The 21,465-nt window shown below is 40.6% G+C and overlaps 1 protein-coding gene across 1 annotated transcript; it reads left to right on the forward strand.

The window, feature by feature from the left end:
- The first annotated feature begins 1,744 nt into the window (after nucleotides 1–1,744).
- Nucleotides 1,745–19,918, forward strand: ahcy (adenosylhomocysteinase). Its single transcript, XM_034082695.2, has 11 exons — nucleotides 1,745–1,872; nucleotides 4,712–4,902; nucleotides 10,212–10,287; nucleotides 12,091–12,243; nucleotides 13,468–13,580; nucleotides 14,161–14,368; nucleotides 14,568–14,655; nucleotides 14,767–14,884; nucleotides 14,986–15,108; nucleotides 16,987–17,058; nucleotides 18,827–19,918. Exons 1-11 carry the CDS (start codon nucleotides 1,845–1,847, stop codon nucleotides 18,956–18,958), a joined length of 1,302 nt encoding a protein of 433 aa, XP_033938586.1. The 5' UTR covers nucleotides 1,745–1,844; the 3' UTR covers nucleotides 18,959–19,918.
- The last annotated feature ends 1,547 nt before the right edge of the window (nucleotides 19,919–21,465 follow it).

Consider the following 21,465-nt stretch of genomic DNA (forward strand, 5'->3'; position numbering starts at 1 on the left):
ACGAGACAAAGGTTAAGAGAATGATACATTTAAATGAATCTGAAATCATTCACAGATGATGGATACATAATTATTTCTGACCTGAGGGTCATTATGTGTGTGTTCGTTATCGCAGCCATTTTCCCCATTGTTCTTCAAATATATACACTTTATTTCTAATTCTTGTGATTATTGTTTCCATGTCATGTTTTTCATTCACAATATCCTTCCTTTTTGAGTTCATAACGTTATTAACAAATGTATTATCAAGACCATTTTAACCAATTCCTTTTAATTTGTTTAATTACTGCTACTCTACTGGTGATATTTACTCTTCTTTACGGTTTAAATGCAGCTCTGCTTCTTCTTGTACTGTGCATATTTGTGTATGTTTATGTCTGTTGAGAAAAGGTATACAAATACTACTTGAGGAGTAAATGTGTGAGTTCAAATGTTTACTCAAGAAAATGTCAAAATGACTAGTTCCTCTTCAGAGTCAAGAAAAAGTGATGTGTTGACTTGTATTGATTTAACATTAAGTTCATACAAAGTAGGGCTGCGCAATATGGAAAAAAAAAATGTATCTATGTATCTAATCAAAGACCCCTAAATTAATATCTCTTTAGTCTCTTTAACCATATGGATATAATATTGTAATATTGCCCAGCCCTAAGATAAACAAATAAAACTGTTCAGTTAGAAATCTTTACGCATTGCATTTCAACCGTTTTGTGAATTTCACATTAAATATAGTGTCTAAATGACAGTATTTCATTAAAAAAATTCAGAGGTGTATTGTTTTACTTAGGTAGCAAAAGTAAATTGTAGAAATACTCGGTTACAAGTAAAAGTACTCCAACTCTTACTTTTAAGCAGAAGTACACATGTATTAGTAGATGTATTGTATTAATAATCTGAATCTGTAAAGTACAGCTGTCAGATAAATGAAGTGCAGTAAAAAACTGAATATTGGCTTTTAAAACATAGTGGAGTGGAAGAATAGAGTTGTATTAAATGAATTTAGAAGTCATAAAGTACCTAATATTTGTACTTAAGTACCATACTTGAGTAAATGTTCTTACATTCGACCACTGCTCAAAATAAATCCAACAAACACTTTCCTCTGCATTTAGTGAAGGGTTTTTAGTGTGTAAAGCAACTGAAAATTATGGAAATAATCCTGTGCACTGCTTCCGAAAACCCACATCAGTTGATTTTAGTGTAAATATTAAGAGTGAATATTAAATGTTGTTGTGAAAGAATGAGTGTGAGGACCCTCAGGGAAACTGAGACAGGGTCCAGTGTGGAGCAAAGGCCAGGTTAGAGTTGAGGCTAGTATTAGTACAGGAGTACAAAACAGTGCCTGTTTTTAACGTTGCATCTTTACTATAATACCATGCACTGATGCATTCCTCATTAATATCTTTATAAATAATAATACATCAAAGCATACACGAAAATATTGGTACATTTTTAAATCTTCATGAAAATATTTCTTTCTTGAAATTCGTAAAAAACGAGGCCTAGAGTGAGGATTAGTTTTATTTGCCTACTGTTTGCCTAATGTAACATTTGCCTAATCTGTGGGCGCCCCACACTACAACTCGAGATATGATTGGCTGTCTTTCCTACATACACCGTCATCCAATAACATCTCTAACACGCGGGGCGGGAGCTTCGACAGCCAATAGGAATCAAGAATAGACCCGGGTTCGAGCCGTCCCTCGCGTTAGCCGGTTTGAATGTGGCCTCCCTCGTACATAAAAAGAGAGCGGTCATGTGTCGTTCCCTCCCTCTCTGACTCTGTTCGTCGGCTAGGCTGCACTACACCTACCCAAAACAACACACCACACCAGAAAACAACCATGTCTGACAAACTTAACTACAAAGTTGGTAAGTGTCAGTTTTATTGACTTTATTTAAACCTACTAATCATATGTTTTGTTTAGTAACACGTACGGTTAGCTAGCTAGCTTGTTGTGAAGTTTGTGGTTCCGTGCATGTCTAGCAGCCCTTTTGAGCCAAAAACCTAATCGTTAGACGAAAAACAATTAGAGGTTTAAAACGGTTTTATTATTACATGGCTTAGGTTGTAGTTATTTCCTGCCTTTGTTATTGCTAGCCATAACCTGATAGCATGTGTTCAATTATGATGTTTTCTTTTAGCGTGTTCATCATAATTTTGTTATTCGTCTATTAGATTCTAGCATGTTATTTTCCATTTTCTATACTCTCAGTATTCACAGTTTGTTTAAATTGGAGAATGAATAGAAATGAGACCGTCGTACTACCGCCGAGCATGCTTTTCTCTGTGAACAGAAACGAGGTCCAGTCTCTGGATATTGTAGTTTATTTGGGTATCTCCGTAATGCCATGGCTGTGTTTGCAAACTTCACTTCCCGTGAAGCATTGCAACCCGCCGCCAGTTTGTGCATGAGTGACAGCAGCAGGCAGAGACTGATCTGCACTGTATGCACCTTACATACGGTAGTAAAGCTGGGACTACACGTGGTGGTACTGTGTAGCCGCTTTACGAGCTAAATGGTTTAAAATAAATATTGTTTCGAATTATGTCACTTTTGAACATCGGTTCTTTCTCATGTTTAATTACTAGCAATTTTCTTTCTTTTTTAACTCTTTGTTATTCAAAAGTGTTTACTTGCCGTTCTTTATTTGATGAGTTGGATCAATCTTCTTTGATTTGCCGTCTTGTTCATTGAGACAAAAACAAACAAAGAAATCAAATTCAAGGTAGCAGTGCATAGGGAAATAATGCACCATAGCCTTTTTAATATTACATTTGGGAACATCTGGTAATGTATGTACAATGGGAGATAATGTTAGTTATTATACATTAAAATCTCCAGTAGTTGTAACAGCACTCGGTGAGTGTCAAACGTGACACTTGTTGGCCTGAAGCAGCTGGTTGGAAGCAGATGCCCAATGTCCTGTTCACAGATAAGCGTGGGGCAAAGTCTAAACATTCTCTATTGACTACATTCAGTCAAGAGTCAACCAGTTCCTCAGTGACTGTTAGTCAAGTCCTGAGTGATCAATTGATGCAATATCTCTTTTTAATTCAAACATTTTGTCTGTAGACCAAGCATTGTCCCATGGCCATCGAAATGTACATTTTGTACTTTTCTAAGGATTAAGGAGGGGGTGGAGGGCACTCATTGCTGGAGTGTGTTATTTCATTAGAGCTGTAACAGTTGGTAATAAGATTTATTTTCTGCACTTCGTATATGATTATACTTTAATTGATTAGTTAAAAAAGAAAGACTATTTAACATTTATAAAATGCTGGCTTTTTCTTTTCAAATAACTGACCTGATTTGAACTCTGGGCACACAGAAAAGTTCAGTTATTCACATGTGCCAGGATACCTGCACTTTAAATGCTAATACTGTTCTGTTTATAGATGGCTTAGGATGGGCTTTGAACCAACATTCCTGCCAATAGTGTTGCCCTACTCAGCTCTTATTGCTACACAGAACCACCTAATGATTCACACCTGGTGATGGTAGCTAAAGTTTAGTTTAGTCACTCCACTTGACCTGAGGGTGAACTTGGGTTACTAATCCTGGCTCTGGCCGGTCATTCAGGCCAGTGCCGGTTTGGTGCAGTTACTATAGACTCAGTTTGCACCATAGACTGTATTTGTATAAGGATTTTGCACATGCTGCAGCCTGCGGTGGAGGAGGAGGAGGGTGGGTTGCACTACATGACCTTCATCCTGTCCCCTGAAGCTATACACTAATATTAAAAGCCCCATTGGAATTAGTTTGTCTTCAACCTCCTGCAGTAACAACAAACCTCATCTGAATTCTAAAACACATGTTTTCTCAAAGAATAAATACATTTCAGTTTGACATCAAAGTAATCTCAAAGGTAACATTACTTTAGGATAAAATGTGTGTAAAGTTGCATTTAATTAGGATTACACTTAAAGAAAGCTTCAAAACAATAATTTCGACTACAGCTTTTGTAAAACACAAAACTGCACATGTGCAGTAGCAGCTGTCTGAAAGGAGAGCAGTGAGTGTACAGGGACAGCTGGGGCTGTGTGGACTTTCCCAGGACAGCAGCAACTTGGTTAGCATTATATTCTCACACGTTCAAAAACGACATTTTTTTTAACATGCATCGTTAAAAAAAATAGTTTTGCAGATAACTTAAAATGTATTGGGTTTTGTCAAGACTTCATTATTTGTAGAAGAGCAATATTCCAAATCGTGATTAGTTTTAAGAAATGCCGAAGGACATAAGATGAACCTGTTCCATGCTGTGTCTCTTAAAAATCTTTTTGATCCAAGTCTGCAGCAAATATGGACATGTTGTTTGTCCTTTGCAAACATTTATGTTATTGATTTTAAAATAAAACATTTGATATTGATCAAAAACCCTTTAGTTGTTTCATAGGGATAAGTTGTATTATACTGTTCTTGACATTCAATTGGAATAATGTCATGTTCTTAAAATAAAAAATCCAAAGCTGATTTATAAAGAAATTGCATCTGAAATAAGCTTGAGGTGACGGATCTGCTTACTTGTACCCTTCCTTATTTCATACGTTTAAGGTTGTATTTTTGGCAGGGCATGGGACTTTATTTTCTCATTGCCATCAACTACACTGTGGCTTTTATAATATGACAACAAACCCTTGGAATCTTGAGTGCAGGATGAAGAAGCTTTGGTATCTTGTGTTTTGACGTCCTTTTTCCCGTCTCAGCTGACATCAGCCTGGCCGACTGGGGGCGTAAGGCTATCGACATCGCAGAGAACGAGATGCCGGGTCTGATGAAGATGAAGGAGATGTACGGTCAGTCCAAGCCGCTGAAGGGAGCCCGCATCGCTGGCTGCCTCCACATGACCCTGCAGACCGCCGTGCTCATCGAGACCCTCACCGCCATCGGAGCTGAGGTGAAATGTTTTTACCATCTATTTATTCAGATGTATTCCTCCAGAGAGAATCTACTCATCAGGCAAGACTCTCGGAACATATAATATATAAACTAGACTCAACTTGCAAGAGTTTATTAAACAGTTGCGGCTTTAAATGGAAAAGTTATTTTTATATTTAAAATTTCCAAACAAATGCATGCACATTTATTTTACTTTCTTATAATATCTTTGAATAAACATGAACTTGTTTGAATATTGATCAAACTCTATTTCTAAAGATTTGAGAGCCATTCTCTTACAGTTCAGAGAATAAGCTTTTCTATTTTAGAAAAAAAGCAATATTTTCCTTTTTCTTACTTATTCAAAGGCCCATCATTCTTTTTCTTTACTGTGGGGCCGTGGACTTTGTTTCCACTCAGAACTTGTGGTTGAACACTTTCAAGCCCGGTTTTTCAAGGAATAAAACACTCACTTCAAGATCTGTTTGTCTCAGGGGTAAATTAATAATCTTTTTTCTCAAAACAATGATAAACTTGTGAGTTGGCTGTAGAAGAGTCAGAATCAATATCAGTGATGAAAATTAGTCGCTTTTCGGTCCCTCCCGCTTTTTAATGCTGATTTGGGTGACTTGTGTAATTCGTGGAGAACCGAAGAGTTTTCGTTTTGGGGGGGGTCGTCAGTCCGACTGACGGACAACTTCTCACTTCAAGAAAGAAGAATAAATCTAGATCGTAAAAATAATTACAACAAGTGAGTGCCTGTTTTTCCTGGCCAAGGACAGGTTCCTTGAACACAACACGAGCGTAACGTGTCTTCACGTGGTTATGTCTCGTCTGAAAGGAGTGTAGAATAGAGTGCTGACGGAGAGCACCGGAACGCCGCTCCAGCTCTTCAAATATTGCAGTACCCATAAGGAGCCGTACACATGCCGCAGTGTTTGCGTGGCTGTGTCTTTAGTTGTAAGCACAGTGGCGATCTGTTGTTATTAGCATCTGGTTAGCTAGCTATGCTAACGAATTTAAAGAGCTTTTCTACAACCAGGTGGAAGAGAGCTCTCTCCTGAGAGGCTCAAATAACCTCAGCTCAGTGAGGTTAAGGCACACCTTGATATGATTATTATAGTTATTAATGAGACATTAGAGACTAAATGAAAAACAGGTATAAAATACTATATGACAGTAATGAGAAAGTTGTTAAAAATAACAAGAATGGAGTTTAAAAGGAGTGATTTGTAAAATATCCCAAAAGAAAAATCTGCTTACAGTTCTGTTTCATATGGGTGTTGAGAGATGTATCCATAGATCTCTTAATGTTGCTCTCAAAGTGCACCACATTGATGCTTTTGACTTCAATATTTAAAAAAAAAAAAAAAATCTTCCCGGGGCAGCATGCCCCCGGACCCCCCTAGAGGAGGTTAGGTCCCCCCCCACTTAAATCATGTTCACATGGATAGGATACTAAATACATTTGCACACATCTTGTGTCCATATCTTTCTGTTTGGGTGGTCATGCCACACCGTGCACATGCATGCGCGAGTCATGGTGAGATATCTGGATTAAGAGGTTGCTTTTTCTTTGCACAGCATGAAAGAAAGGCCAAATGTATTAGTATTTTTAAGCAGAGGTTGAGTTCAATCATTTGTACGGCCCTCGGAGGATGTTGTAAAAATGTAAAAAAGGTTCCCCACCCCTGCTGTAAATAATAATAAAAACCCTTGATTTATAACTTAACGTCTCTGTCTCTATTGATCTGAGTATATTATAAAGAACAGCCAGTTAATTGAAGCATTATAGCACAGGCCTTTGTCAGATGGTATATTACGCTGCTTTTTTCTGCTTCGAATAGTTCTCTCTTTTTTCACCATACCTGTGTTTGCATCACTGAATATAGATGTTTTTATTTAAGTAAATTCAGATTGAACATAGTAAAAAAAAAATATATATAAATTATAGTGTCCGTCCAAAAGAAAACATTACTTATAGTGAAAACCACCCTTGAATGATGGGATGGTAGACTATAGACTTTAGGAATCCAAACTATAACATATAATATGTACCTGTATCAAGATTGATGCAAAACAAGTGACATTTGACCTTTTTAGAGAGGTTTAGCATTTGGGTGTATTTGCCATAGCTGTCGATTTTGATGATTGACATCTCTTTTGAACCCTTGGAGCCAATAGAATCGAGGGGAAGTTCCTAAAATCCATCTAAACATTACCCATTGGTGAATGCATGCCAGCGCGCCCAAAACCGGAAGCTGGGTTGTAGCTCTCATAGCAGCTAATATGGAATGATGGATTATAAGTAATCATTTCAAAGTGACAGACACATTGGATTAACCTTCAGCAGCGTTTCTATCGTTTTAATGCCATTGAACACAACTTTCGCTAAGAAAGACGTATTTGCTGTTTTGGCTGCGTAAAGCTACGTTGTGTGTTGTCTGGGTTTGCCTTCGCTGCCCTGAGTTGTGTCGCACAGTGATGATACTTATACCTCTAGGATCTGTGGAATCTCAGCTTTAATCTGATATCTTTTTGTGCAGATCCGATAAGTAATAAAGTATTTCTACCGCGAGTTCTGTGCGTAAGCATTTTTTCGCTCCAGGGTAATTCAGAGGCTTGGTATCGTTTAGCAAACGCAAGGTTAAAAAGAGAAATAGATAGTGCAAGTCAAAATGAAAATGCAGTTTCTAGTTTTCAGAAAATGCATCTGGTCGATAGCATTAGCTGCTCAGTATAACCTCTGTTGTCTTCTGACTTGAAAAGGGCACCACAGCAGTGGTTTCTAAGAGGTCATCTTACCCACCCATTTAGCTTCACTCACTCACTCAAACAGACGGGGAAGAGAGGGTTCCAGACTGACTGCCCCAGGCCGCTCTTCTGTTATCATGGGTTTGTTTGATCAGAGCAGGACTGGTTTCATCCTGCAGGAACCAGCACCAACGGAGAATCAATAACCCACTCTCAGCTCTTCCCCTCAATAAGTGACACTTCTCTCTGCTCATGATACTCTAACTAAATATTCAGCTTTCACAATGCACACGATTCTGGTCTTTATTTTATCTTTTGTATTCGAAAAGGTCAATTTCTTTCTTTTTTTTTAATAATAAATACTTAAGATTTGTGTTTTCGATGTTTGCATATAAGGATATGGTTCTTAAAATGTAACAATCTGCTAGTGGTCCAAAAAGGGACAACTATGGTCCAAATTATATTTATTTTTAGATTCATATTTGATAACAACTGCTGCCTAAAGATGTTGTCACGGATATAAACATTTGTATAGTGTCTCATTAGATACCTGTGGACCTGTAAAAAACGCATTCAACCTACTTTAGCGTTTTTTCAAACATTTTTAAATACAGGCATGTAAAACACCAAACGACTATGAAACAAGACCACTATTTCAAAGCATTACTAAATCCCCTTTAGAGGGCAAACTATCAGTAATCCCAGTGGCATATGTATACAAATAATACAGATTTTAAATTTGACAGTTATCATACAGTATACCAGGGGTGGCCAACCCGCGGCTCTCGAGCCGCATGCGGCTCTTTGTCTAGTTTCATGCGGCTCCTCAGTTCATAATGAATTGTATATGTGTGAGTTTGGGGGAGAGACGCTGACTCCTGACTAGTGTTGCACGGTGTACCGATACTTGAAAGGTACCGCGATACCCTGCCGTTAAAAACGTTACGATTCCTCCGTTTCATTAGTATCGGTACTTTAAGAATGACGGGGGAAAGTACTCCGATGAGAAAGCGCTGTTTAATAAGAGCCGCGTGTGTTCAGCGCTCTGCTTCCACTCCCTGCACTGCAGCCGTGCCTGCAGTCCCTCCCTCTCAAGCACGCTCTAAGTCCCTCCCCTCTCTCATGCACGCGCTAGCTGCCAGAGCATGTGAGAAAACGAGAAGCATGGCTGCAAGTGGGAGTGCAACTGCCGCTGCACCTCGGCTTGTTGACAGAAAAGACGCCAGAAGCTAAATGTGGAAGTATTTTAGCTATATCTCTGACAGTGAGGGCAAGCCTACGGACACCACGAGGCCTGTCTGTGAGACATGTATTAATTTTATTTAATACGAATTCTTGTCATTTAATTTATTTATTGTTCTCATTGTTTAAAAGTTTGTGTTATGGTTCTGGTGTGAAATAAAGCACAATAATTACATTTAAGACTGTTTCCCCTTTTTTAAGAAAAGTATCAAAGGAATCGCAATTCTTGACTTGGTATCGAAACCAAAATGTTGGTATCGTGACAACACTACTCCTGACAGTTAAACCTGATATTTAGTAGGTCTGTTAAGTATTGAATGCTGATGATTCTGACGTAATTTGTGGCCCAAGAGCCAATCACAATAATACCTGCAATGCAGTGAACCAATCACCTTTGAGGGGGGGAAACCTATCGTTGATTAAACAATATCCAGTGTTTCCCCTACCATTGTCTTGGAGGGGTGCTGCGCCCCGCCAACGGAGCCCCGTGCCCCCCCCCTTTTTTTGTTTTATATATATATATATATATATATGGCACCAAATTGCAAATAATCTATAACTACTGTCACTTTTCACATTGAACATGTGCTCTTTTATTAAATAAACTAAACGCTTTCATTTTAAGTTGTGAGTTCAGTGTTTTTGACCCTAAGAAACCCTGATGCATTAATCAATAACAATAATCCACAGCTCCTCTCTCTGCTCCAGAGGATTTAAAGTATATATCCCAATGCCACAAAAACGCATCCGTGACGTGGTTGAAATCTTGTCTCCAGAAAACCACAAACTGAAACAAGCGCTATCAGTGACTGTGTGTTTGATGTGGCTCTTTGCAGTAACAGAACAAATGTGGCTCTTAACCTCTGACTGGTTGGCCACCCTGCATACATTTGCTTATCTATGGTATGTACAGTAGAGCTAGTCCTTTCAATCATAGGAACACATTTTAAAAGCTCAGTTAATGTTACATACTATAGTGCTGCTAACAAGCTTTAGGTATATGACACTAGTTGGATGCTATCTTATCACGTTTCTAACTAGGTTCTTATCCCTTTTCAAGGGTCATACTTGATTTATATGAAAATAATATTAGTTTAAAACTGGCATTTTCTGAAATGTTATTGTACCATATAAGAGTATTACAGTTACAGCCCCAAACAGAATTACATTGTAGAGACCTTACATTGTTTTCAAGATGAAGTTCACTGCCTCAAAAACCCTTTCATTACAAGACTACTGGAATTTGGGGACATAAATACAAGTAACAACTATAGCAGTAATCCTATTTGTTGTTGAGATGACTCACTTTCCGCTTCTCTTCTGCCTCCTCAGGTTCAGTGGTCCAGCTGTAACATCTTCTCCACTCAGGATCACGCCGCTGCTGCCATCGCCAAGACCGGTGTTCCAGGTAACACACACCCTCGGTGGATTCTCCCTTTGAATGATGAAATACCTGATTATGACTTTCTAGCTCCCTCTGCACAAAGAGTCACTTTCCATCGATGCATGTACAAAGTGCTTAGAAAGAATGAAGGCCTTCAGCAGGCGTAATCGTGTAAATAAACTAATTGAACCGGTTGAAAATAAAACGGGTGTACTAAAATGATTTCTTAATAGGCTTTAAAAAGCGATTAAAAATATTAGTCACTCAACGAAATGTGACAGTTTAAGTGCCTTGAGCAAACATCCAAACCATACTGGCGAATCTAGTAACTGCTTCCTTTCTCTCCACACTAAAATGCCAGCCTGCTGCTCGAGTGTCAACGAGGAACACTTTTGAAAACGATGAAAGTGATCCTGCATTTTGGAGCTATGTGACATTAAAGTCATTCATTTTCAATCAATCACACAATACAGATGCAAAGACGACTTCATTGTGGATGTTATTGATACTTCTCAGTGCAGCCGTACAGAAATAACTGCTTGCCTTTATAAGTCACAAAATGACTCATTAAGTTGTTTTGATTCAGGGGGTCCGCGGGGTCTTAAAAAGTATTAAAAGTTGATAAATCAATTTAACGAAAATAAAAGCTATTAAAAAGTATTAAACGGCATTTTCCAAAGTATTACATTTTGTAGCTTGTTTTCAATAAGTCTATACATGGTCCAGAGAGCTTGTGTTCTACAGTCTGCCTGAATGTAGTCATGGCGTGGGTGTGTCGTGTGATTCTGTGTAGTTTATTGATGGCATCCCGTTGGGTTTCATCTGAACAGGACATCGCCTGCTCACTGCTTGATAGCGCGAAGGTCCGTTTACGCCGGTTGCTAAACAACATCGTTATGGGGAAATGCAAGTCTGCGTCCAAATGGTTGGAAGATAAGGAGGAAGGACAATCCATACTGTATATAGTCAATGTGTCGCCAATGTAACCGGTTAGAACTCGAAGTGGTCTTAAAACGTATGGAAAGGGTCTTAAAAAAGGTCTTCCACTGACTTCAGGTTTCCTGCAGCTACCTGTGATTGTTGTGATTTAAATGGGAAGAAGTGCACGTTGGCTTTCTAAAAACACAGCAGGAGGGGACAAAAGGGAGATTAAACCAGCCGAGGCTCACTGAGCTTCTTCTATTTATCAAACGCCAGCGAGTATTTTCAATTGTGAGCGCTGGCGATGCCCTTCCCTTCCCTTTCATGCACTGTATGCACACTTCCTGTGCATGTCTGACTTAGCTGATGTAACAGCCAAGAAAAGACAAAGAAGATTAACATAACGTGTTAAGAAACCAAAGCCAGCTCGTGTGGATGCAGTCATGCGTTTATTGGAAAGATAACAAACTGCATTGTTCATATTTGTCTGTTGAGGCAAAATAATCTTTATGAACTGCCTCCACTGTCGATGTGAAGGCTTGTGTGTTTTGATATGAAAAGAAACCGTTCTCACCCTTAATAATGGAGTCTCAAATAATTAGCTATTACCAATGTATGTCAATATACCAGTAAATGAATGTAGCTCAACCCCTGCTACAGGAAAATAATGTGAGATGAAATAAAAAAGGATATTTATTAGCAGATATTATGTGATGTATGGCCCCTTGATGCGGTGCAGCCCAGCCGATGTGTTCAGCTGTGGCACAGGGAGGCAGTTTGCACTGAGACTCACTCTGAGAGCTGGGAGTGGTTCTCACCACAGATCCAGACCCCCTGCCTCAGGGTGGGCATCATCACCTGGCTCTGCAGAAAGAGACGAGTGAATCTATCCCTGTGTCTGTGCAGTGTACGCGTGGAAAGGAGAGACTGATGAGGAGTACGTGTGGTGCATCGAGCAGACGCTGTTCTTCAAGGACGGTCAGCCCCTCAACATGATCCTGGACGACGGAGGAGACCTCACCAACATGGTCCACACCAAATACCCCAAACTGCTCGCAGGTGGGTTTACACCTGGTCTAAGTTGTTCCCTAGTCTAAGGAGGGTATAGAAATAAGAAGTTGATGACAATACTGTCTTCCTGTTATTCCTCTACTGTGTTGCCACTTTAATTGTGTTAATCTAAAATGTCACTTTGATTTACTTTTATACATATTCATCTTAAGTATTCCAAATGTAAAGACATGGGAAATAGGATTTTAATTAATATTTTTGAAGTTGCAATTTAAAATCTCCAAAAATGGGTAATATCTATCTTATGCCTCAAGCATTAACATCCGTGGATCTAAGCGGTGGGAGCATGTTTCATAATGAACCCTGAGTTTCACCACCAGTCCTCTCAGTGTGGTCGTTATTGTTTTTGGCTGCATTCCTGTTCATAAATGGCTGCTGGCGTGAGAAGGCATTCCGAGGCTGGAGGAGAGCTCCCTCTCTGGACCATATGAATCACATGTAGAGTTTTGGACACTAGGTGGCAGCAGTGGTCTGACACAAGCTGATTAGTTGCCAGTTCATTCATCTTACACTATCTTGAACTTTCATTCACAGCAAGTATTTTTATATATAAACCATACATTTGTACATTTTACCAGAGTTTTGTATCTTGTAATTTAAAAAGAACGTAGCAAATAAAACAAAGCTCCAAGATATTGTCCAGCACACTGATGCACCTAAAGGTGATGTGTTCAGCGGTGGCACAGGGAGGCAGACAGACGGTGGCAGTCTGCACTGAGACTCGCTGGGAGCTGGGAGTGGTTCTCACCACCAACACGTTCTGTTCATTTGTATTCGCATGCTTGTAAATATGCAAGCCTGTTTTTAAAACCAGCGCAACTGTTGAAAGCAAAAATACCGATGTCAGGCCACCATACAAACGATGTGTAACAGACCGCATTCATAGTTTTTATGACATGATATTCTACAGAACTTTTTCATTCACCGAATAATACATTATTCAGAATATAACTCGAATGCATCTCAATGCAACCTTTTTAACATTAGCCTTTAGCCGTGTGATTTTGCCACAAGGACTATGCTGCACACAGATGGCATTAACTAGCTATTCTCTTCTAGCGCCCGGTACTTTAGAGACACGAGTGCGGTCAGGCTTTCTGAATTCTACAAGTGATTCTCGTAACCTCGCTGTCCTCACCATCAGGGGGATTTCTTCACTTGTTCATCAGGAGTATATCTATAATGATATTTCTCATTAACCCTGTGTTTTAGGTATCCGTGGTGTCTCAGAGGAGACCACTACAGGTGTGCACAACCTGTACAAGATGATGAAGAAGGGCGAGCTGAAAATGCCCGCAATCAACGTCAACGACTCCGTCACAAAGGTACGCAGCCTCCACCTTGTTATCCTCTTCAGCTGTATCTATAGTGCGAATAGAAGATGGACAAAATAGCTTATAATTCTTTGTGTAGCTTTAAGTTAATATGTATAAAATACTACATCTTAAGCACGTTTGTTGAGGTTCTGAGAGCGTTTGCAGTCTTTTATTCAATCAAACTTCTCATGTCTTGACAACTACTGTTCTTTTTAATAATTGGTCTTTATTAATTTCTCACATTTGAAAGTAACAAACAGCAATACTAAATGCATTATAAAATGAATACAAATTCATAACTATAATTTATAAGTGAATTTAGTTTACAAATCTATATTTTCAATGCTTAGGACGTATTCTCATATTCCATAAATACATGGAATGATGCGTCTGGATGCTTCACATTGTTTTGACTCGATCTGACAAGTATTATTGTATCATTATTCAGCTTTAGTGACTTTGATGAGGGGGTATCGTTACAAAGTCCCGTTCTGACACCAGGCCCTCAATGTGAACTGGTATATCTATCTGCAATTAAAGTTGACATCCGGTTGAAAAATATATAATATGTGTCTCTCCCTCCCTGCAGAGTAAGTTTGACAACCTGTACGGCTGCAGGGAGAGTCTCATCGACGGCATCAAGAGAGCCACGGATGTGATGATTGCCGGTAAGGTGGCGGTAGTGGCTGGGTACGGGGACGTGGGTAAGGGCTGCGTCCAGGCTCTGCGCGGCTTCGGAGCCCGCGTCATCGTCACAGAGATCGACCCCATCAACGCCCTGCAGGCCGCCATGGAAGGTAGAGGATGATTCCCTAAACGACATCATGGAGAGAGGCAGCACGTATAAGTTGAAAGTCGTCTGATTGTAAAGGATTTATTGTCATATGCACAACCCCTGCATAATGGAGGCCAAAGCTCCTCCAACACAATGGGCGCTTTCACACCGGAGTGGGGCATTTACTGACTGATCTCCTCTCTCCTTCTGTTGCTCTCTAGGTTATGAGGTGACCACCATGGATGAAGCTTCAAAGGAAGGGAACATCTTCGTCACCACCACCGGCTGCGAGGACATCATCGTGGGACAGTACGTTTCTATTCAAACTCCAAATGATTAAAATATCCTAGATATTAGTGTCTAATGACGCTTACTGCAGTTTAACACGCTGAGTTGTAATTATTTTGTGTTGCCCTTCAGTCACTTTGAGAACATGAAGGACGACGCCATTGTGTGCAACATCGGACACTTCGACTGTGAGATCGACATAAGCTGGCTCAACAAGAACGCTGCAGAGAAGATCAACATCAAGCCTCAGGTAGGAACATTTCTATATGAAAGGCTTATCTTCAGAGTCTAGCGCCTGCTCTCTTCTGTATCTTTCAGTAACATCTACCTCCTCCTCCTCCTCCTCCTCAGGTGGATCGCTACCGGATGAAGAGCGGCCGTCACATCATCCTCCTGGCCGAGGGCCGCCTGGTGAACCTGGGCTGCGCCATGGGACACCCGTCCTTCGTCATGAGCAACTCCTTCACCAACCAGGTACTGAGGCCAGAGAGAAAGAATGGAAGTACGCCGGTCACCATAACGACTGGAGGGATAAACAATAGTTTTGTCACTTTATATCGCTAATGTAATGATTATAATGGACACCCTTTTATTGCATGGTAAGAATATTAACTGAATTGGTGTGTGAATAAATCTAAAAAATAACCACACGGCCAAAACAACGAATAGGAGCTGTTTACAGGAATGTCTCACGATGGTTATGGGAATGTTTTTCACTTAAAAATGACGTTGTTGTGCAAATGAACACGCATGCTAATGCAACAAGCGAAGACTTGGTCAGAGAAAAGGATCTGTAGTTATATCCGTAGGATGGGTCGATCATGTGACAGGCATACTTCGAAGTAGGGCTGTGCGATTATGGCAAAAATCATAATCACGATTATTTGGGTCAATAATTGATATCACGATTATTTTCACGATTATTCATTGACCATTTCTTGAACTTTAAAACAAATAATATTTTACCAATAAACAAGATCAACAAATATGTTGGAGCGCACTTCCAAAAGCATACTAAACATATATTATTAATATGATAAATAAAAATAAATTAGACCAAAAATAAATGAAATCAAATATGATGCAGTGCACTGTCACAACCTACTGAACACTCCTTAACATATAGCCAACATGTTGGTAAAACATATTCAACATATTCCACCCAGTTAAACATTGAAGGCTGGCCAACCGTCATGGTGCAGAAGTAACAGGAAATAAATGTTGAACTACAATTTAAGACCAAATAAAAATGTTTAGGCCACCATGGCAAATGCTGGTAGGGCTGCTCATGTCATCTCTTAAAGATGTTTGCAAGAAACACCAGCCTGTTTACATGGTCTGGTTTCAGAGATGAGCGCAGGCAGGTGACAAGCCACCTGTACTGAAGACCCTCAGCCACGCCCCGACACATGGGGTGACGCCGGCCAATCACAAAGCTTTGATGCGTTCAAGTGCATTATTCTGGCACAGGAAGATTATGTTACAGGACATTAACGATAAAACAGAATATTGTTGTTCTATTTTTAGACACATCTCGCGATCGACTGGTTGCGCACCCCTGGGCTAGACCATAGGTCTGTTGTGGTAGCAAAGTAGTCAGCTGAAGCCACATCTCTCTCAACTTCCCCACGGCATTTGTCATACAGTGCAGGCAGCGCAGACCTGCTGAAATAATACCGAGACGGCATCGCGTAACGCTTGTCCAACGTGTTGACAAGTTGCTTAAAGCCCTGGTTGCTAACAGTGCTAACTGGGCACATATCTTTAGCGATGTGAAATGTAATATCTCTGTGTCTCTGCGAGCTCGTCGCGTAGGCCGTTGCTCTGTACAATGCGTCCTGAATCGATGACTGTGATGATGTGGTGGATGAAGTCGAGCGGGCATCTGCTTTTTGTTGTATTGTTGCCCGGTCGTATTGCACGTTGTGGTTGTATTTCAGATGATTAAAGAGATTGGTTGTGTTAGCGTGTGGTGCCAACACAACCTGGTAACACATCCTGCACTGTACTTTGTTTTGCTCCACGTCGGACTCCTGAAAGCCAAATAGTGGAAATAGTTTTACCCTTCTTTTTAACGAGTTGCTGCTCTTGTTCTGACCTCTTCGCTCGCGCTGAACACTCACAACACATGTCACTCCCACGTGGCCGAGTGGGCTTTTAGGGAGGGGCGAAAGCGCACCCAGCAAAATAATCGTATTTTGTCAATTATGCTGTTTTCATAATCGTCGCAAGCCATAATCGTAATCGCGATTAAAATACGATTAATTGCACAGCCCTACTTCGAAGTCTCCAACAAACACCATTTCAATGTACAGCCTTCACAGAATGTCACTTAATCTGCCCCCCCTGCAGGTTCTGGCTCAGATCGAGCTGTGGAAGCACACTGACAAATACCCCATCGGAGTCCACTTCCTGCCCAAGAAGGTCAGTGTCCTGTCCACATGTTGCTAATGCTGTGTATGTGATGGGAGATGCAGCTCCTCTTGATGCGCTGCAGCTTGGAGTGCATGGGGATAACTGCGGGATACAACTCGCTGACAAACGGTCATGCTAGCCTACCCTTTGCTAAAGAGAAAACATTGTTTTACTGTTCTGCAAAAGAGCATATTAAAACTATTTAAAAATAAGTGACCTTGCGGTCAAGGGGATAGTGAATTTGACAATAATTGTATTTAGGTTTCGATTGTGTGAAAAATGAGTCCAACTAAAGAAAATGAGCTTAAAATGACAGAGGATCACGGAGTGTTCTGATTGGTCATACCCAAGGAGGATCACGGAGTGTTCTGATTGGTCATACCCAAGGAGGATCACGGAGTGTTCTGATTGGTCATACCCAAGGAGGATCACGGAGTGTTCTGATTGGTCATACCCAAGGAGGATCACGGAGTGTTCTGATTGGTCATACATTTAGAAAGATACAAATGTAGTTTGAGGCTAAAGGTGCCCTCTTTCTTTACACACGAGTACAAAGCTAAGTGTTTTCAGGATCAAATGTAAACAATCTGACTTTAAAGAAGGAGCGATCGAGACGTCTTCAAATCTATTTGTTTTGAGGACGTTCTCAGGTGTCAGTCAGTGATTTGGCAAAAGGTGAATAATCCTGAAAAGCAGTGAACAAACGAGAGTAGTGAATTCCGGAAAGAGGGAGCTGCTGTTGGAGAAGATAAGTTCACCAGCAGGAACCCGTGTCGGCACCGGGTTGAGCCAACATAGACTTTCCTATTGGCAGATGTCCTGCTGGAAGAATAGAACACGTTCATACACAAACAGATCACTAACAAATCCGCTAAGACTGCCGTGTTTGAGTCGTATCGGTTGATCCTCTGGACTCCTTGTTCTGCTCCAAATGTTACTGACAGTCCATTTGTTATGAGGTCCTCTGTAAACCTGCAGGTTTGTAAATATTTAGAAGATCTGTAGAAAGTCCTATGCTTTCAAGTGAGTGTTACTCCAATGTTATCAATGTGGGGTGACGCACACGTTTAGTTTTTCTCAGAGCAACAAATAATTAGAGGCTGTAAACTTGAGATCATGCGTGTGTTCACTAAAGTTAGTCTTCGCCTGATTTGACTTTGAATTCCAAAAGCTCCAAACCCAGTTGACCCTGATTGAGTCATCATTGTACTTTATCAAATACCACACAGTATTTAATTTGATGCTCATTTGCTTTACATAACTGTTTTTGGACACAATCAGCAATTTCATTAACTGCCCTTTTCATAATCTTAGTCCCAGTAAAAAGGCAAAGACGGCATTGCTGTCAGAGTAAACTATAATTGCTTATTTTGGTGACAATTTCAAAAGAAAATGTAATTTTTTTTTTTTCAGATTTCTTTTTTGAAACGAGCTTGTGTTAAATCAAAATACAGTTGTATCCACATATTAAAGTAAAGTGGTCAAAACTCAAATGCATTGAGAAGCCTTTTCAGATAGGGAATCAAACATCTGTTTGTAAACTGCATAGTTCACCACTAGGTGGCAATATCATTCCACCTTTGGCCTAAGACAAAACCTGACCCAAAGCTTTATTGTCATGACCATAGAAAACAGTGTTTCCAAAGCAAAGCATGCAAGGTAGGACAACCGTAAAACATGATGTCCTATCCTCAAAGAGCCTGAACCCAACTGCCTCAGTAACCACATCAGAAGTATAAGGACACACATGATTAATGTGACCTTTCTGTCTCTGCAGCTGGACGAGCAGGTGGCCGCCGCCCACCTGGACAAACTGGGGGTGAAGCTGACCAAGCTGTCAGACAAACAGGCCACGTACCTGGGTCTGCCCGCCGAGGGGCCCTTCAAACCGGACCACTACCGCTACTGAGCGCCCACCCCTGGGGGGAGAGGAAGTGTGGATCGATTGGTGTTTACATTTTTTTTTTTTTTACATGTGTCAGATTTTCAGGGACAGAGACGAATGTGTTTCTTCCCCTTTTAATATCAAATGACTACTGAGGCAACTGTGTGGATCCAAGACGTTTGGAAACACCTCGCTCTGCTTTATTAAGTGAGATCAAAGGTATTATTCCAACGGCTCGTAATTGATTGTGGCTTTATAGTTGAGTCCATATTAGAAATTTGACAACATTTCCATCGATTGTGCCGCTCTAATCAGAGCGGGCGAAGGGGGGGCCTCTAAAGCAAAGTCCAGCCCTGTTCTTCAGCTGACACCATCTTAGTTTAATGCTCAAACGCCAATACTTTCAGACCACGACCACCGCCTCCTCTTCCTCCTCATCATCACTCTTCTGAAACATTTCTCCAGTGGCCGTTAGACTTACTCTGTCATTCCCTGTCCCTTTATGGAACAAGGCCCACCCTGATGCTTCTCTATCTGAGCCCCTCTGTCTCGAGGTGGAAGGGGATTACAAACTAAACGGTTAAGTGTACAGCGGCCTTATTCCAATGGGTTTGCTTTAGCGCTGCCCTGTGCAGCTCCTACCACAGGATGCGGTGCTGTTTCTGGGTGTGTTTACTGAGAGGTCCGGTGTAAAGAAGCACTGCTGCCAAAGTCACCCCCACAGCACGTCATGTCACGTTCTGCCTGATTTCTAGAAAAAGTCTTAATTTTTTTTGTCGCCTAATTTCTTTTGAATGTAATTCTATTTGACGCAGAGGGCTTAAACATGAGCAGTGCCCCCACCTCCACTTCGGTCATGTCTCGGTGTCAGAGTGACGTTCAGGCGCTGGCTCATTTCTCAGCGGTTACAGCCTGAGTTCAACTGCCTGTATACGATGGAATTGAAAGTGACGAATGAAAAAAATAAAACATGTTAAATCTGAATTGTTTCTGTTGTGCTTGGGCAGTAAAATGCCTTTCACGATTAAATCCTACGACCGTTCAAAATTGGGATTTCACACTGAAACGCAGGCATGCTGTGCACTTTAATAACAACCACAAAGTACATGTCATTTCAGACATGGATCCCCAGAAAAGAACATGCACATCTTTACCTTTGTTTTATTTTGCCTTCTGCTTACAGTTAAAATGCCAGCTTCATCGTTAACTCTTGGAAAACACTTGCAGCAGATTGGCGTGCACACTGTAGCATGGGATTATTATGGATGTTTGACTTTAGTTTTCAAAGTGGTGTCAATCATTTGAATAAACCATTAAATAGGAGGGCTGCTTTTAGTTGTGGCGACTTTCTGGAACCAATGCATGTTTCAGGACCATTTGGTTTGACGTTTCCTGTCTGCCTTAATGCCTAGTAACCTCTACTGCCTCTGGGTCAGTCAGACACTCAGGGCAGATTCACTTTCCACTCTGTCAGTATCTACAGAAGGAGTACATGCATGAATCAAACGGGAGCTCTCAAACAAACGGCTGCTACGTCTCAGCGTCCGGTTTGAGTTAGCGGTTCAGTGCCTTGCTTAAGGAGTGCTTGGTACAAATGGAATAAAGCGTTCAAAGTTTAAATGTGATTTGGACATCCTCTTTGTTGCTTTTCTGCCGGCTCCTCTCCCCAAAGGTTTCTCGTGGTTTCCATTAAGCCATACTAGCTCTAATGGTGCCCCGTTTGATCACGTGACACTTACATTGCACACAGGTGGGCTTTATTAAACTAAGTCATGGGGCTTCTGAAGAAAGCACCACATGTTACACAGGCTTCACAGCGATCTGCACACACGTTGTTTTATTTAAATGTTTCATTCCACTTCAACTGGGCACTCTATTTTAAGCAAATGAAGTACATCAGAGGAAAACCAGGAAACATTTCTCAATAAAAACAATGCGATCTTTCCACTTCTAGCTTCAGATTGTGACTCACTCATGAAAGTTACATATTGCAGAACTCCCTATTCCAGGTCAGTGCGGCATCACAATGATGAGAAGCTGTATTCTTATTCAATATAGTAGTGTCAGGTTACGAGTTATCCAAGATGTCACAAATCCTAAGCTTTTGTTGTAAGGGAGAGTAACATAATGTTATCTGGGCAGCACATCTTTATATTCAGAGCCCTTGAGCAAGGCACCGCGCTGACGCACAGCTTTCAAGTCTAAAGAGTTGGAGGTGATGGCAGGACTGGAAATAAGTGGGCAACGATCCATTGTATTCATTTCTTGACCAAAGTAAAACGGCATTAACACATTTAAAAAGATGTTTCTAGTCTTAAAAACAAATGAACCACACTTCATGAATATACACACTGTCTGTTATCATTCCTCGCTTTGTACATCCTTGATTCCTTTACTAACTTTAGATTAAAAGTACTGGCTGACAGACTTTTCTCCATAATACAAGTTCGTCCAGCATCAAAATGTAAACAGTTATTTTAGGGGGAGAGGTTACATAGTGTTGCTTTAATGCACAGCACATCTTATTCTTT

This window comes from Pseudochaenichthys georgianus, chromosome 5, assembly GCF_902827115.2.
Source record: "Pseudochaenichthys georgianus chromosome 5, fPseGeo1.2, whole genome shotgun sequence".
Taxonomy (NCBI): domain Eukaryota; kingdom Metazoa; phylum Chordata; class Actinopteri; order Perciformes; family Channichthyidae; genus Pseudochaenichthys; species Pseudochaenichthys georgianus.

Excerpts from the sequence above, each read along its gene's own strand:
- ahcy (XM_034082695.2), top strand. The coding sequence starts at position 1,845 with ATGTCTGACAAACTTAACTACAAAGTTG. Across the intron at positions 10,288-12,090 it reads CGCCAAGACCGGTGTTCCAG|TGTACGCGTGGAAAGGAGAG; the intron begins GTAACACACACC and ends GTGTCTGTGCAG. Across the intron at positions 14,885-14,985 it reads AGATCAACATCAAGCCTCAG|GTGGATCGCTACCGGATGAA; the intron begins GTAGGAACATTT and ends CCTCCTCCTCAG.